Below are 18,310 nucleotides of genomic sequence, written 5' to 3' on the forward strand. Positions count from 1 at the left end.
CACATTGCAACACATTCCCCCCCCCCCTGGCAGAATTACATTATTTATTTAACGCAGCTTTACATTTCCCACCATACGGGATAAGCGGTCGTCGCAGATGTCCGAGTTCCCATACGGTACATGATGTGTTTCATTCCCTTTAATCAGCTGTCTGATGTTGACGTGGTAAGCAGAGCCACTATAAAGTGAGGAGGTAATGGGCCACCTCCCTTACACCACAGCCACCATGCTGCTCCTCACTGTGCTCCTGTTGGTTGCTACCAATGGTAAGTTTGAGTGGAAACAAAGCTTTTGCTGGATAGGTTTCAAAAATTCCTTTGCATGGTCCATTTTAGAATTGTCAGAGTCATGGGTTTGCTGGACGAAGACAATGTTCATGTGTTTTTAAAATAACAGGCTAACAACAATGTGCAGTTCACAGTAGAAATACTATGATCAGGAAGTATTTGAAGTACTTGTTATGCAGAATGGCTCTTTTAACGTCTTATCGAACAGTACTGTTTTTTTTATCACAAACAAATACATTCATTTTAATGTTTGTCAAATGTGAGCCAATTCACGTTATTTACATTTTATTTAAATAAAATATGTCATCACATGAAATGTAAGCATATCATGTGATTTAATATATACAAATGAACTGGTATTTATTTTAAATATATGTAGCAGTGTTAAAAAAGTACGAGATATTCCTCCTAAATGTAGGGGAGGTGAAAGTACATGTAGTATTACATTTAACAACACTCAAGTAAAGTACAAGTATGTCAAAATAGTACCAAATATTCGAGTAAATGAATTGTATTACAATCACAGCTGATAGACTTAATCAGGGCGTGTGTTCTGCTTCTTTCATGCATGTTTTCTGTGTGCCCCTTCCTCTCCCTCACTGCCTCACACTCAGCTGCCCTGGGCTTTGATGATAAGATCGTGGGGGGGTACGAGTGCAGGGACCACTCTGTCCCCTGGCAGGTATCCCTCAACAACGGCTGGCACTACTGCGGAGCGACCCTGATCAACGAGCGATGGGTCCTCAGCGCTGCTCACTGCTATAAGTGAGTTAGGCACAGTGGTGAAAAGCAACTTTGACCTACCTTCCACTGCACTACAATTCATTACATTAATACACACTAAGCTAACAATATCTTGTTTTTATTGATTTCATTTAAGAACAGCCAGTTTTGCACAACCCTCCAAATATGTGTGCCCATTTGTACTCAAGCTATCTCTCTTAATATCTGCACATCTACTTTTCATAACAATGCTGGACATATTTTATTTTATTTTATTATGAGTATTTTGTCATACATGTAGTATACTGTACGGTACGTAGTTTTTTGGTATATCTATGTAAATCATTTTCTATATCTCAAAGTTATAATCGTTTGTTTTTTTAAATATTTTTTCTATACATTTTTTTTGTGGTTGTTTTCTTCTACATTTATCTTCTTTACCTGTGTTTATGTATGCACCTTCTACATTTATCTTCTTTACCTGTGTTTATGTATGCACCTTCTACATTTATCTTCTTTACCTGTGTTTATGTATGCACCTTATACATCAAGGCAAATTCCTGGAAAGTGTACTTGGCATAAACCTGTTTCTGATTCTGATTTGGAAGCAGGTACTTTTGACTTCACTACATATATTTTACAGCTTTTGTCACTAAATAATTTGCAAATGAGATTATAAATTCAGAATATAAATCATGATGTATTATTTGAAGTCAAGCTACCAATCAGTATATCAAGTCATTTGAATAATTGCCACATTTTTTTTTAATGTTGATCACATTAATGCATCGATCATTATAATACAATCAGTGGTGAATAGTAACATTTACTCTACTATTGTGATGTACTTGTACATTACGTTTTTTCCGTTTGGAAGCAAATATTGTACATTTTACTCCACTACATTTATTTTACAGCTAAATGTACTAGTTACTTTTAAAATGCTGTTTATTAGTTAATACAAAAAAATAAATAAACTTGTCGTTTTTATACTTGGTATAATCATAGGTTAAAATATCAGAACCTCAAATATGTATTCAAATAAGCCCTACATTTAACAGCTGTAATGAACACATGAATGCATCATCAATCATAATGCAGTCATTTGATACTGCATTATGTATATGATTCTGAAATTGGCCACTATGCATTTACAAGTACTTTTACTTTTCGTACTTCAATCATATTTTGATGGAGATACCTTTGTACTTTTACTTAACAGGTAACATTTTAAATGCAAGACTTGAAGACTTGAAGCAGAGGATCTTTACACTTTATAAATGCTAGTAATCTGAATACTTCTTCCATCACTAAATACAGTTATTTCATATATTTGATTCTGAAATGGGGTTGTTCTGCACTCAAAGTACATTTTGATGCAAATACTTTGGTTCTTTTACTTGAGTGAAATGTTCACTGCAGGACTTTTACTTGTGAGTAATTTAACACTGCATTATCGCTACTTTTACTTCAGAGAAATATTTCAGTACTTGTTCGATCCCTTGTTAGGTACTGGTTCTGCAACATCATTCTACTGAACTACTTTTTTCATCTGCAAACTGAAGAAACTGAAACGTTAACTTTAATCAAATGTATTATGTGAACAGATTTCACATAACTGTATAAGGTAAAGCAATAATATTAAGTTGAACCTAAGTTATTTCAACTTAACAGTGTTGCTTTCAATACCCTTACCTTGAACAGTTGTGTGAAATCTGTTGACATAATACATGTAATTAAAGTCAACGTTTACATGTTTCCAGTGCATGTGTGATTCTTCCACTTCCCTTCCCTCAGGGGGGAGGACATCGAGCTGCGCCTGGGGGAGCACCACATCGGCTACAAGGACGGCCCCGAGCAGTTCATCGCTGCTGCCGTCATCATCCGCCACCCCGACTACGACCGCTACAACATCAACAATGACATCATGCTGATCAAACTAGCCGAGCCAGCAAAGATTAATGAGTATGTCCGGCCCATGGCCCTGCCCAGCAGCTGTGCCCCTGCAGGGACCCAGTGCCTGGTCTCTGGCTGGGGGGCCACCCAGAGCCCCTGTAAGTCTGCCCATGAGATCCATAAAAAAGTTGTTATAGTGCAGTTCCTACTAGTTATCAGTAGGGCTGCAGAATTAATTGAAATTGAATCGAAATTGCAATATTCAAAAATATGTGTAAATATTATTCAAAATTAAGATGCATAGATGTCCAGGCCTACACATCGTATTTTATAAACGTATTAAAAAATGTGTTTGTGTTAAAATTATCGATCCTTCCAATAATATAAATATCACACTTGCAATGTCAGTTAAATAATGGCAATTGTTTGTTTTCTTCAAAACGTGCAACCAATGTTATTAGTAGTTTAAACAGGTCATAGATCTCTTCAATAAATATTTTTATAAATTCTGTATATATTAATCAACTGTAAACTGACATATACACACATGCAGGTACTGTACATATCAATATGTCATGTATGTTAAGCAATTTTTTACGGTAAAATAATCAGATATACTTTTAATGTTCCTGTAGGGAAATGTATTATACTAAACTATTGTTGAGAGTCTAATTGTTGATATGTATTCAATAAAACTGATTCTGCTCATTTGAATGCTGTGACATGATCAGGCCATATAAAATGTCTCTCTTCTTGTTTGTGGTCCAGTCGGCTGTACGAAGTGCCTGCACTGCCTGGACCTGCCCATCCTGTCGCAGCAGGACTGTGAGAGCTCCTACCCCGACAGGATCACCTCCTCCATGTTCTGTGCCGGCTTCCTCCAGGGAGGCAAGGACTCCTGCCAGGTACAGCACAGAAATATACATTAGACAATTAGTCCATTTGAATGTTTTATTCTGTTTTGAACAACTGTGTTCCTCCAATATTGCTATAATCCAGTTAACTGTGGTCTAATTAGATGTATATTAAGAAACCAGTCATGCCAACATCAATTGAGTGTTATCTGAGTTTTTCAATTGAAATGTATTGTAATATTATATTTGAACTGTCCTATGCACTATTTTGTTGACCTGTACTTTCATCTGTTTTATTATTTATTTATTTTTAAATACGGAAAAGGAGGATTCAAATCTCATAATTCCTCTTTTAGTCATCACTCAAATTGAAATGTAGTCTTGCATTTAACCGATCCTATTTAGAAACAGTTGGCAGCTGTACTCTACAGCTCCATTAGAGAAGTGTGAGGGTCTGGTGCCTTGCTCATGGGTACCTCAGCAGGGCCCAGGAAGTGACCTGGCACCTCTTGAAGTATCAGCTAACTCTTCATACTTGGTTTGTTCGGGGACTTGAACCGGTGGGTGACCCTATGGTTCCCAAGTCAGGACCCTACAGACCAAGCTTTCTTTTCCCCAGATTTAGTTTAAATTGTAAACACATTCTTACTGTACTTTCCTTGTTTACTTGTTCCTACTATCATTACTAATAGCCTGACCCCACATTTTTGTTGCCATTTCTGAATTTTTCAGGGAGACTCTGGTGGCCCTCTGGTGTGTAACGGGGAGCTCCAGGGTGTGGTGTCCTGGGGCTGGGGCTGTGCTGAAGAGAATCGCCCCGGGGTTTACGCCAAGGTGGGTACACTCAATTTTCTCAGCGTAAAAGTACCTGGTTGAACATTTATTGAATTAACTATACTTGAAAAAACTATGAGACTTCGACACTGAATTTGTTGTTAGTTTTGTTGCGAGTTGCTGTTCAGACGGTCACGTGCCATTATTACAATTTTAATTGAAGTTATATCAATAATTGTCATTGCAAAGCTCAGCTCTGTGGTGTGATCAGTCATATCTGAAGGTCAAACTCTAAATGTAATATCTGGGGACACAAACCTTTTATCTTCAGATGTTTGCTATCTTACACAAATGACGCTATAACCTTTTTATCTGAGTGCAACATCCTACTGATTGAATGTGCCTGATTTCTATCTGACCTTTTGCACAGTCATTGTCACAATAAGTGTAAACTGAACCAGCTAAAAGTGATGTTCCTTGTATTCTCCACAGGTCTGCCAGTTCACTGACTGGATCCACGCCACTATTGCCTCTCACTGAAGTCCTTCTGCTAACGCTGTTTTTTTTATTTCAACACTCTTAATCCTTCTACAAGTATGTCTAGGCTTTTTAAGAATGTATTTGACTGTGAAGCATGTTTTAACAACGACAGTAAAATATCATCATGCGTAACAACCAAATGCTGTTCCTGGAATGACTCTATAATCATCAAACTATTACTGGTTGCACAGGTTGTTTTTTAAATGTGAAAAGTATACATATAGGGCTAAGAATAAACATTGTTAAAGTATAAATTAATATAAATGTGCAGTAACAGTATGAAACTGAATAAACTGAATGGTATATTGTAAATGTGTAAATATATATATACATATGTAGTCTACACACACACACACACACACACACACACACACACACACACACACACACACACACACACACAGGTGTAAACACTTGCTAATACAATAAGCAAAGTAAAGGTAAACAAATAAAAGTAAACCATCTCTCCAGTGCTTTTACTTTTTTTTTATTATTCTGGCATCGTTTTCAGCACGAATAGAGAATATTTTCATAAAAATATATATATTTGGAAATGTATTAATTAGACTGTATAGTCTCAGCAGTAACCATGTGTGACAGCAGGTGGCAGCAGCGTGGCGGAGTGTCACATGTAATAAATATAAGCGAGACACAGAGGAAGAGAAGACGAAGAATAAGGCGACCATGTTGATTTAAAGGAAGAAGAAACACAAAAGAAACGATTTATTTCAACTAAAAATCAGTTATTATAGCGAATTGTAAAGAAATTGGTTGAGCAACCGCACACTGAGTATCCTATGTAAAATAAAAGAGAAACTAAGGTAGGTTTTCTGCGACATGCAACCCTCAAATTGTGTTAAAAACATCGTTGTTGTGTTCTCGCTAGCACATAGCTAACGTTAGCGAGAGGAGTTATTTGTGCTATAATAGCCCGGATGCTAAAGAGCTTGCTTATTGTGCCATATAGCTTTAACGACAACATTTAAAAGGACGAGACGGTAACCACGAGTTTGGTAATAGTCGCGAAACTTTACACGATTGTTGTCATATTGTGTGTAGACAATCTGAATGAAATTGTTGAAACGGCTTAGCGCTTATTTAGCTTGGAGCTAACACTAGTTTCGCATATCGGTGACGTTAGCCCTACGGTGCTAATGTTGTTTACCTGAGACGCAGTATTATTATTATTGTATTAATAGGAAGACGAACGAACCCTTACCAAGCAATGCATATGGTGACATACTCTAAATGTAATACATGTTAAACCTTTTATCATATAAATGTGTGGAAATATACAATAACATGACGTGTATATGTGCGGTCATGTTTGAAGCTATTTCAAGTAATAGCTTCAAAGTCAGAACGTCTTTGGACCCGACTTACAGTTTTTGACAATCGCTTAAGACTGTAATTATTAAATACACTTCAGTCAGACATACAGTCTTAATTGTAGGTCAGTCTTCTTTAAAATCCGGGCATTTTGGGCATCGCTAATCGGCCTCGGAAGATAATTGCCACCTGGCAGGTTCACCTGTGCAATCTTAAACCAAACCATTTAGCCAATTAGCTTAATTTAGCCTTTCACTGAAGTCTAGAGAACTAGTGTTTCTTATCAAAGTTGCAACTATTCTTTTAATATTTGCTTGATATGTCCCTATCAATGCTTGTAAGTCTGTTATTATTTTTCAATAGCAAGGGCCCTTATAAGTTAGGAGACGAACAGTGGCAGATATATGGCCTTAATGTCAACAGGTTTAAGTCTCATTAAGGTACAAATATTTGTTCAATAGTAACGTGGTCAAAAAGGCAACACAAACATTGTAACAACACCAAAAAACAAACAAACACTACCGACACACACACACAACTATGAGCACAGTATCCAGTTAGTATGCAGTACAAAAATAGTAATAATTTATAAAAACGGCTAAAACATAACAATCTTGGTAAAGCAATCACATTGACCAGGTGCTATTTTCTTGCTAACATTGACATAAATTCCAATACTGTAATGTTCTTATTTTTTTCAGGAAAGAAAAGCAGCACAGTTTAAAGCTTTTTGTTGTTCTAACTTTGGAGATATAGCTGTCCAATACTATGAGAGCGCAAGTTACTCAAGTAAAAGTAGAAACTTATTGGCCCACTAGGCTGCTAGTACTAGGATACAGTGACATTTGACCTCTGCATTTAACCCATCCTAGTACTAGGCTCCTAATACTAGGATGGGTTAAATGCAGAGGTCAAATGTCACTGTATGCTGTTTGCACTTATGTGTGAACCATTAAAGAGGGTTTCATCCTCCAAATTCTAAATCTAATTAAAATATACTTAAAGTTCCAAAAGTAAAAGTAGTCATTGTGCAGATTGGTCCATTTCAGAATAATATATATAATATGTTTTATAATTATTGATCATGAAAGTGTTCTCAAAGCTGGTAAAGGTGCAGCTAGTTTGAATGACTTTGTATACTGCAGGGTAGCTTGTGGATTTACTCCAGGTGGAACTACAGTTTTAAGACTTGATTATATTTCAAATCATTAATCCGAATCTGCAAAGTAACTAAAGGTATTAAATAAATGTAGTGGAGTCAAAGTACACGATATACCTCTGATTTGTAATGAAGTTGAATTTTTTTTGAAATATCAGTCATTGTATTTCAGAATATAAAATGTACTTAAACCGTGTGCAACAACGACCGAGTCAGTTACTTTGCTGTTCATGGTTTGTTTTAAAACCTTTTGGTTGGAACTTCTTTTTAGGTTACAAGATTGAGTTGTTGGCTGACTTTTGAGGAGGCAGCGGGTTAATCACGGCCACACTCACACACCGACCTGAAGACCTGTGGTGCCCGGCGAGAGAGGGTCAAACACCTGGAGGAGAAAGGAAACGCACACTGAGGACTAAAAAGGGGTGGAAAGCTTTTTGGCTTTGGACTAGAAACCCCCTTGTATTTGTGAATTCAGGATCCAGTTTTTTTCACACAGTCGAGCGACGTAATCCACACAGTGGAAATAATAAAAGGAAATCATTACAGACCTTATGATTTTGGGGAAATACTTGTACAAAGTTGGACAACCTTTTTTTCAAGGACGGGAATATTGAGCAACTCTTTGGACTCAAAGAGGAAGTTTTGTTCAATTTGAAACAAAAGCATTAAGCATTGAACTAAGATTATTTTGAAGAGGCTGTTCCCCAAGTTCAGATTGCCTTAGTTGTTCTAATTCAGGACTTGAACCGCTTTGATACTTGTTCACATATAATTTTTCTATTTGTGGGCAAGTATATTCATGCAAATGAGTGCAAATTTCTCTTCATTTTGAAGAGCTCTTGTGTAAAAACGTGTTTTTTTGTTGTTGTTCTTGTACGTCAGTCACTCTGTTGTTGAAGGGGACCGAACTGCACGTACATGTGTATATGTAAATACTACAAATTGACTTCTGTTGGACTCAAAAAGAATAGAGAATATTGTTTGTTAATGCTTTATTAAACTTTTTTACTTTTGAAGAGAATTTTTAAAAAGAAAAACCTAAGAGGCAAACATCTAATACTTTGAAGAAGAAAAAAAAACAAGGAAAACAGGAATAATGGCAACAGCCAGAACAGAAAACTCTGGCCCCGTCCTCATGGGACTGAACAAGCAGAACGGGCAGCTCAGAGGACAGACCAAACCAGCTCCAGTCCAGCCAGCACCCACAACTCAAGGAAAGGCTCCGGCTGCACCCCAGACAGTGGGCGGTGCCGCTCAGGACGGAGGAGGCATCAAGTTCGGAGACGACTGGAAGAAGAGCCTAAAGCTCCCTCCCAGAGACGACAGAGTCAGAACCTCTGTGAGTCAAACTATCCCTTCTCTTCTTTCCTACTGTTTCTTAGCTCTCTACTGTGTTCCTAACCCTCCTGTGTCTACTGCAGGATGTGACGTCTACTAAGGGGAATGAGTTTGAAGATTACTGTCTCAAAAGAGAACTCCTGATGGGTATCTTTGAGATGGGTTGGGAGAAACCTTCCCCTATCCAGGTATGGCTTCTTTTATTTCTTTCGGCAAATTATAATTTCTAACCGGATGAAACTAATGTCATCATCATGCCTGAACAGCCATTACAGAAAATAGCTTTTTAAATGTCATTAATTTGTTATTTAGGGTCGTTACAACTCAGTACATGTGTGTTGTGGTTTAATGCTCATTAGAATAAAATACACAAACCTTTCATAGTCAAACATGTAAAACTGGCTCATTATTTTAATCCTGAATTCTTGTCAGATAATGCAACTAAATGTCAGTGTTGGAGTAAAACAGTTTCTATAGATTAGAGAATTGTTGCAGCATTATGATTGAAGTATGATGCCACAGTATACTCACAAACAAAGATAATCTTTTTGTTTCCTTGCAGGAGGAGAGCATTCCCATCGCCCTGTCTGGACGGGATATTCTGGCTCGGGCTAAGAATGGAACGGGAAAAAGTGGAGCCTATCTCATCCCAATGCTGGAGAGAATAGACCTGAAGAAGGACTACATACAGGGTGAGGCACTGCCTGTATTTTCATCGTGCTCAATTCACTTAACAATGGCCTACCGAAGTCAAATTGATAAAATTGCTATTAAAATCTCAAATCAACATTTTAGCTTTTGCAGCTGTTAGCAGATACACATTTAGCTAAACCAGTATTATTAGTTTAAGCAAACAAAATACTCTGCTTGAATGCCTATTTATTGGTGTAAAGCCTTTTTAAAAACAACCAAAATTAAAAAAAGACACATTTAATCTGATTTGTCCTTTTTTTTTCAAATGGCTGATTTTGTAAGGAGATGACATCATAACATTCATTGGACGAAGGATATTCAAAGCTTTATTCAAAAACCTCAATAGAAGCTTCAAATGTAAAAAAGAAAAAAAGACATGTCCGTCATTATAGCTATAGTAACCTGTACATTTCCCTGCCTCAGCACTTGTCATGGTGCCCACCCGGGAGCTGGCACTGCAGGTGAGCCAGATCTCCATCCAGATCAGCAAGCACCTGGGGGGGGTCAAAGTCATGGCAACCACAGGGGGCACCAACCTGCGAGATGACATCATGCGTCTGGATGAGACCGGTAAGAAGCTACAGTGAATCTCACTGACATACTAATGGTACTTCCAAAAAGGTCTTATGCACACTATACACTCAGTGTGCGGACAAATATCAACAATTAGTCAATTCAACCCACATATTAACTAAGCCTTTTTAAAGTTATATTTTTCTGATTCATTTAGAAAAAGCTTATTTGGTTTAATTCATTTCCAATGCCTTGTTTACATGCTGATGCAACAAAACAATTAACCAAATTGGGATCAATAAGGTCTGATTTAGTAAAAATGTTAAGGTACCGACAATGGACACAAAAAAGAAGGATCATATACTAATGTTGTTACACCTTGCTCTCCCGTTACCCACCTCAGTGCATGTGGTCATTGCCACGCCTGGTAGGATCCTGGACTTGATAAAGAAAGGAGTTGCAAAAGTGGATAGAGTCCAGATGATGGTGATGGATGAGGTAAACATGACTAAACAACTAAGAAAAATGCTCTTTATTGGTAGTATATATTGTCAAAAGCATTTCATTTCTATACAATTTATTTTAACACATCTTTCATTCCATGTTTATGAAAGCCAGGAGAAAAGCCTGCCTGTTAACGTGTCTGTGCTTCCTCTCAGGCGGATAAGCTGCTGTCTCAGGATTTTGTGGTGCTCATTGAGGATATCATCAGCTTCCTGGCCAAGCACAGGCAGATCCTGCTCTACTCTGCAACCTTCCCCATCAGCGTGCAGAAGTTCATGGTGAGTCCTGGGCTGATCGCTGCAGCCCTCAGTGGCTCCCTGGCTGCAGGCCACATGGCACCGCTCGGCTCTCACTGCAGACCAAGCTGTTGTCACGCCGTGCCCAGATCTGTTCGTCTGCTCCATGCATTTCAGGGACTGTCTTTGTCTAAAGCAGCCAACAGGCACAGGGTTAGATTGTTGTGATTATGAAACAACATATCTAAATGCTTAGTAAGCCACTACAGTGCAAGAGAAACAAAACAAACTCATCAAGCAACACATTTTATTACTTATTTGAGGGAAGTTCGGTCATTCTTGTAATTTGTGATAATTCTACCGCCTTTAAATGCACATTCTAATCTGTTTATTGTCCTTGCTGTAGTCCAAGCACCTTCAGAAACCCTACGAGATAAACCTGATGGAGGAGCTGACTCTGAAGGGCATCACTCAGTACTACGCCTACGTCACGGAGAGGCAGAAAGTCCACTGTCTCAACACGCTGTTCTCCAGGGTAACTACTCGCTGTCCAAGCCTCGCAGTCACTAAGGCACTTCATCTCATTCTGAAATGCTGCAGAAGATGTTCTAACCTTTTGTCTTACACTTCATCATAAACAAACGGAAACACAGAACAGAAGATTTTTACTTTTTATTGTTCAGTCTTTGATTATGGTAGATGAAGGGATCCATAACAGTAGATTTTGTTTCTCCACCTCACAGCTTCAGATCAACCAGTCGATCATCTTCTGTAACTCCACTCAGAGGGTGGAGCTGTTGGCCAAGAAGATCACTCAGCTGGGATACTCCTGCTTCTACATCCATGCCAAGATGATGCAGGTGAGGAAGAGGTGCTCTGTGGAGAACTACTACTTCTACTCAGTCGCCCTTCAAAAAACTGATCATTAGAAAGCATTAAATAACCATGATCAATAACAAAACAAAAAATAAAACTGGTAAGATAGAAAATATACATTGATTGCAGTATGTAATTCTAGTAACAGGTTAGATGTGGTGTTAAAGGCTTCAGCAATCTGGACATTTGTCTATTAGGTACCTGGAAAGTGCTTGAAATTGACTCTGCGTCTCTAAATGTTTTTTGTTGTGTCTTTCTTCCTAGCCTCTTTAGCAGCGTTTTCATCTCTTGTATATTTTCAGGAATACAGAAACCGTGTGTTCCACGACTTCAGAAATGGACTGTGCAGAAACCTGGTCTGCACTGGTGAGTTTCTTATGTTAAATGATGCATTTAAAGAAAGCCATTCATGTTAAACCAGGAAGAGAAATGACTAATCCAACTTCTTCCGACAGATCTGTTCACCAGGGGCATTGACATCCAGGCTGTCAATGTGGTCATCAACTTCGACTTCCCCAAGAACGCTGAGACGTACCTCCATCGCATTGGAAGATCAGGTATGCTTCCTACGCCTCAATGCTGTGTTCTGCTTCATTATGATTACACTTCACCGTCTCATTTGCAAGAACCCGTTTACTTTTACTATGGTAATCTTTGAGCAACCTTACAAGACACAGGATCTGAATTCTTGGCTCACACTTGACTCTCAATTAGAGCAAACACTTACAGTAAAACCTGTCTCTGTTGGTCTCGATCTAACTGCAGTGTTGACTCTGAACACTTCTTGGCATCCATACCAACATACTGGTTTGCCAGAGTTATAAGAGTTGGCTCGGTCTACACTAGGGATGCTCCGATCTTTGGGGACGATCGCCGGAATCAGTATCGGCCGATACCGATCAAGTGGGCGGGGCCTATGGGGATCTTCCATTTAAAGTGATGTCTAAAACTCAGTTAATGGGGCTCAATCACTGGCGCTTCCACAAACAACAACCAACATAATTATTACATTGAAATGAAGTACATTATTCAAGTTTACATTAACTTGAAATTAGCGGAAGCACTCTCTCTCCCCCTCTCTCTCTCTCCTGACAGCCTGTCAGTATCTCATGCAGCTCACTGATCCAGTAATGAGTGACCCGGCAGTGAAGAATAAATATATTTATAACTAGTTTAGCTAGTTCCAGAGGTAGATAAAATAGCTAAGTGTGTTAGGTCTAACTCTTAGTGTGTGTTTTGCTCCGCTCACCGGTCCGTCACAACGCGTGGAGCTTCACACACGTTGCATATCGCTATTTTATTGTCATTTTCGGACACCTTAAAATACTGCCAGACTGGTGAAGCCATGTGATCGGCTCTCCCGATCGGCATTTATAGAGAGCACCGATCGATCGGCAGAGAGTGAATATCGGCCGATCGATCGGAGCATCCCTAGTCTACACCTCAGAATGCTCCCACCCCACAGAGAGGACTGGAAATAAAGTGTAACGGCATAGCAACAGTATAAGTCTTGCCCCGTGTCGATGATTAGTTTGATAATCTGTATTTCAAGAAACGTACATGTCGCAATATCAGACACGGCAGTCAGGATGTGTGTCTTTGGCTATACTCTGTCACTGTATGCTGTTGTGTGTGTGTGTGTGTGTGTGGCTGTGGCTGTGGCTGTGGCTGTGACGGTACCTTTTGTTTTCTTGATGTTAAACCATAATACCTGACGTTTGTTAAATTGACCGCCAAAAGATTGGATATTACGAGACTGAGCTGTTGGCTGATCAATCATGGATCCCAAATATTGTTGTTGAAAGACTTTTTTCCATTAAACACACCCTGTCCCTCTCAGGGAGGTTCGGTCACCTGGGCCTGGCCATCAACCTGATCACATCAGAGGACCGCTTCAACCTGAAGTCCATCGAGGACCAGTTGGTGACCGACATCAAGCCCATCCCCAGCAGCATCGACAAGAGCCTCTACGTGGCCGAGTTCCACACTTCCGGAGGAGACTGCGACGTGGAGGAGATCGAGGAGAAACCAGGACGCCAACAGGACGGCAAATAATAACAGGTGAGATGATTTGTAAGACTTTCACTAGATTCAAAATGTCCGACACGTCTTTCTAACCTGCGTTTGATCTCCCCTGCAGGACACGCCGGGCTTTAGCACAGACAACACGCGAGCTTCAGGCAACTCTTCAGTTTCTCTTGTTTTCAAAGCCTGTCAAATGGATGAAAGGGTGTTTTTTTATTTTTAAGCATTTCATTATCTTTTTCTCCAAAAAAGCTTCATTCTTATCATTTTTTTTTTTATGAATTCAGAAGCAATATTGTTTTGCACCAAACTCATGGACCATGCATCCTGCGTATGAGCCTAGTGTGTTTACTAGTATCTCAGTGACACAGCAGCGCAAATGAGCATCAAAGCTGTTCAGAAGCCGTCGCTCCTGGAGACGCTTTCCATTATGGCAGCCTCTTTAACGTTGAAGCGGTGCACTTCCAGCGGCCATCGTCCTGTCCACTCACACTGTTGTCGTCACTCAAGTGCCTTACTTATACTCCCATGTGCACTCATCCATTCATAGCCTGCTGTCTCCTGTCACTGTGCAGCAGAGTACGAGCACAACTACGATGAATTTAACCTAAACCCCAGTTAATTAAAAAACATCCATTATGCAAGGGAAAAGACAACACAAACAAACAATCTGCGTAAAAAAACATCCTGAATGAACGTTTATTTTTCATGTGAACGTTGCAATAAAAAAAAAAAGGGCAGCTTTATTTAAATACTGCGTGAATGTTTTTCCCTTTCCCTATGAATAATACAGAGTTTAGATGGGTACAAACACAAGGCCCCATACTAATTCATGGATGTTAGCCGCTCAGCAGCACGGGGGATTAATAGCAGCCTCATGCTGTGACATTATGGCTGTTCTATATAAATACGAAATAACATCCTATTAGGCTGGTGAATACTGTAAACCCATTGGCCAGGGAAGCTGTTGATGACAAACTGTCCTCCTCCTGCACGCTGCTACAGCACAGGAGCGTCAGAGGCGGCTTCTCAGCAGCTTTGATGGAAACATTTGACGATAATAAGCGGATACACATTTCAGTAACAACGGGTCCAAGGAATACATTTTTTTTTATGGAGTTTTGTGCAAAACAAGTGTTAATTTTTCCCGACTGCTTCAGATTAATTAAGATTTTGTGGAAAAACAAGGAGCATTTTTGCAAATCCTAATTTTTTTTTTTAAAGCCCCATCATGATCAAATTGAAGTTGGTGAATGTTTATGTGAATACTCTATCCCAATGCCAAGCTCACCAGCATATTTCCCAGTGTTTAGTTGCTGCTGTTGCATTAGAAACTCCTCTTCTGGCTGTATGAGCTTGAATACTGGATTATGAGACGTTGTCATAAAGTCTTTAAAGGGACAACATTGTCCTTCAATTGAACTGAAAATCAGTTTTCTTTCTGAAGCGGCAGCAATATCTTTTTTTTTTCAGCACAGATATGTTTGATAATTATTCTAAAGATGTGAGGGGTGGGCTCTGTGTTTGAAAGCAAAATTGTAGCATCTCTGAACAGGCAGCTGTGACCTCCTTATTTTTTTGGTTTTGTTCCCCTCCCCTAACAGAGCGTCACAAATGATGAGAAAATAGACATAAAAAAGAAAGTATTTTTGCTTTTAAGATTTATTTTTTGATGTTGCTTAAAGGTGTTTTTAAAATGGGGGCAAGGAGCTGTGAGGCTTCCTTGGGTAACTGGAGGTTTTTTTTTTTTTGGTGGGTTTGCAAAAGCCAAGTGTTTTATCAGATGCTCTCTGGGCATCTTCTCTCTGGTACTTAAAGCAAAGACAAAAGCTTTGATTTCAAGTTGATTTCCTTCACAATCCCTTGTTTTCTCCATGTTTTAAGTTCCAGAGAGAGCGTTGAGTTAAACAGGAGGGGGTTTCTGGAAATCGTGGCAGCGCTAAGATCTTCTTGAACCTGTTCCATGTTTGTGTGACGGATCGAAGCGCCACCACATATTTCCAGCACCTCGTTTCGTTCTTGGGCAATCTTTATACGAGGTGTCATGAATCATTTTGAGGAAACACAATTGTAAATGATTCATTGTTTACACTAGTCGTTTACAATTCTACAAAAAAAATAAGAAAATACTTTGCTTCATGAACGAGGAGGTTTCTTTTCTTCTTTGAAATAGAAAGTTGGGATTTACTTTGAAGCAAACCAAAAAAGGAGAATGTGTGTGTATGAAAGATGTGTTTTTGAATGAGTTGAGGTGTGTGTGTGTGTGAGATACATGCGACTGTTAAAAAATGTTTGTCTTTTGAGAGAGAGAGAGAAGCTGATTTTGTTAAAGAATCGTTAAGTTTACATGCAGCTTCAACTAAACCAGAAAATATGACAGTTTCAAAGACATTGGAGCCAACTTGGTTAATTGTGTGGATCATTTAGAATTATAATAACATTGAGGCTGCATGTAAACATAACCATGTCTTTTTTTTCTGTTTTCATGTGCAGACTCGTCTTGTTTCTGTTGGCGATGACTTAAATATCAGTATGTCTGTTTACAGTTGTCAGGGATGTGATTTATTGTTTCACCTTTTCCATCTTTCTTCATCCCAGGAGCTCAATTTGTGGACATAATTCTCATTTCTAAGGGCAAATGTCACTTGTTATTTAAAAAGTTTTATGTCTCTTATCACATCCCTGACAGTCATTCCATGATCTCCTTTGTGACTAATATAACATCAGAGATTACACATACAGTAATAGGGGATCCTTTTGTTACTTGGTGGGAATATTTGGGCAATTTTTCCAAAGAGATCATTTTACCTCCCTGATCTTGTCATAAACTCAACATTGGCTACATTTTAGACTCGACATTAGACGTCATCCCAGACTTTTACCTCAACCGTAAAGTAAAAAAATTCCCCGTTATTACAACTTTTTTTTTTCCATACACAATACTGATAAATGGAGACATTAAACTCAAATCTAAGTCTCTAGGAGTCTTCAACCGAAGTCACAAAGGAGGATATGATCAATTCTGATTGTTGATTTTGTCATCTGGTGTTATCGAGACATCTTTGTGTGTGTGTGTCAGGAGTGCGGACACGGGGGGGAGGGATATTTGTCAAACTTATTTGGAAGAAAAACATTTAAAAGGGTGACTATTTGGATTCAAACTGGCAGTTTTGGGATTCTGCAAATTCTAAATTGGTTGGGAGGGGGAGAAAAGTGTACTAATTGACTTAAAACAAGTATTAACGATTGGACTGCCTCTAATATTTCTACTGTGCAAAGCTCAACTGAATTGGATGGGTTAATTTGCTGCACTAATGTCGACTCGCCCACGCTTCTGGCCTTTCCTGCCAAACGAAACACTGAGCTCAGCAGAATTGATGTAGTATGCTGAGTCACAGTAGGATTTCCCCTGCAACATGGATAGAAGACGGACTCTAAATTTGCTCTTAAATTATGTTTTCTTTTGTTTTAATGTAGTGGAGGATAGAGTTGCAATTGCAGTGTTTTCTCTACAACACAGATAATAAGGATTGGTAATCCAAAAATGTTGGTTCATATTTTTCATGTGACTTCAGTCTTTTCTTTACTTATTGGTACTTTGTGGCCCTACTTTCCCCAAAACAATTTTAAACCACATTGTCATGTAATTTTTTGACTTGGATTGTAATAACCTAAAACCAGTGTTTTGGAAATCTATGTATTTTCCTCCCTCACTCCCCAATCATTTCCTTTTCATACCATTTAGAATTCAACTCGAGTGGTGCCAGAAAAATGTAATTCTTACTTTTTTTTTTTTTTTCGACTTACGAACTGCATTGCAGAGGCACGAGGTATTCCAACAACTCCTGCTGAGCACTCTGTCCTCTACTGTTGTAACATGGAAAAACATGCAGGGGTTATAAATTCAATAAATTGAACTGAAATTGACAATGCCTTGTGTTCTGTTTTATTACATTGTTGATTGATATGACCAGATTTAAAGAATTATAACCAGTATTTCTATCTGTTGTAGCATATTTACACCACTCACTCATTCTTAGTGGTTTGTTTGGAATGGATAGCATTTTTGATTAGATTTTGTAATTCTGTGAAAAACTAAATGCATATAAGATAAGCCTTTATTGAGCCCCAGGGGGAAATGCAGGTGTTGCAGCCGCACAGGGACAGAGGTCATTACAGATAGAGAACTAGAAATACAATTTAAGATCATATGAGGTGTATATACTAGCAAAAAAGTGAAACTTCAAAGAATGCAAAACTTTAAAATAGCAAATATAGACAAAGTTACAAGGTAGGTGACACGGTATGATTAATAAGGGCGAGTTGAATAGATATGTAAACAGCGGAATAATTATGCACCCATAGTTCTGTAGAAATAAAGCATAATCGAGACATAAGTGAAAGATGAGGCAAGATGGTATAAGAGGATTATTGTACAATATATCAAAGTATGTTTATAATTTAACATAATGCAGTATAATATATAATAAAGGTGATAATACTACTATAGTAGAGAAGTAAAAATGTAACATTTACATCAAAGTATTATAAATATATCAGTCC

General features: G+C 38.5%; 2 protein-coding genes across 2 annotated transcripts; both read left to right on the top strand.

Annotated features, from left to right (window-relative positions):
• Positions 1-226: 226 nt before the first annotated feature.
• Positions 227-5,357, top strand: LOC117478036 (trypsin-2-like). Its single transcript, XM_034124901.1, has 6 exons — positions 227-266; positions 902-1,052; positions 2,808-3,064; positions 3,675-3,811; positions 4,493-4,594; positions 5,027-5,357. Exons 1-6 carry the CDS (start codon positions 227-229, stop codon positions 5,072-5,074), a joined length of 735 nt encoding a protein of 244 aa, XP_033980792.1. The 3' UTR covers positions 5,075-5,357.
• Positions 5,358-5,723: 366 nt separating this feature from the next.
• Positions 5,724-17,677, top strand: LOC117477836 (probable ATP-dependent RNA helicase ddx6). The gene is made up of 13 exons (XM_034124609.1): positions 5,724-5,895; positions 7,834-8,901; positions 8,984-9,088; positions 9,463-9,592; positions 10,017-10,163; positions 10,510-10,604; positions 10,766-10,888; positions 11,253-11,381; positions 11,590-11,706; positions 12,025-12,088; positions 12,178-12,279; positions 13,563-13,783; positions 13,863-17,677. The coding sequence occupies exons 2-12, from the start codon at positions 8,659-8,661 to the stop codon at positions 13,775-13,777; spliced, it is 1,470 nt and encodes a 489-aa protein (XP_033980500.1). The 5' UTR covers positions 5,724-5,895; positions 7,834-8,658; the 3' UTR covers positions 13,778-13,783; positions 13,863-17,677.
• Positions 17,678-18,310: the final 633 nt, after the last annotated feature.

Source organism: Trematomus bernacchii, unplaced genomic scaffold (assembly GCF_902827165.1).
Source record: "Trematomus bernacchii unplaced genomic scaffold, fTreBer1.1, whole genome shotgun sequence".
In the NCBI taxonomy this organism is placed as follows: Eukaryota; Metazoa; Chordata; class Actinopteri; order Perciformes; family Nototheniidae; genus Trematomus; species Trematomus bernacchii.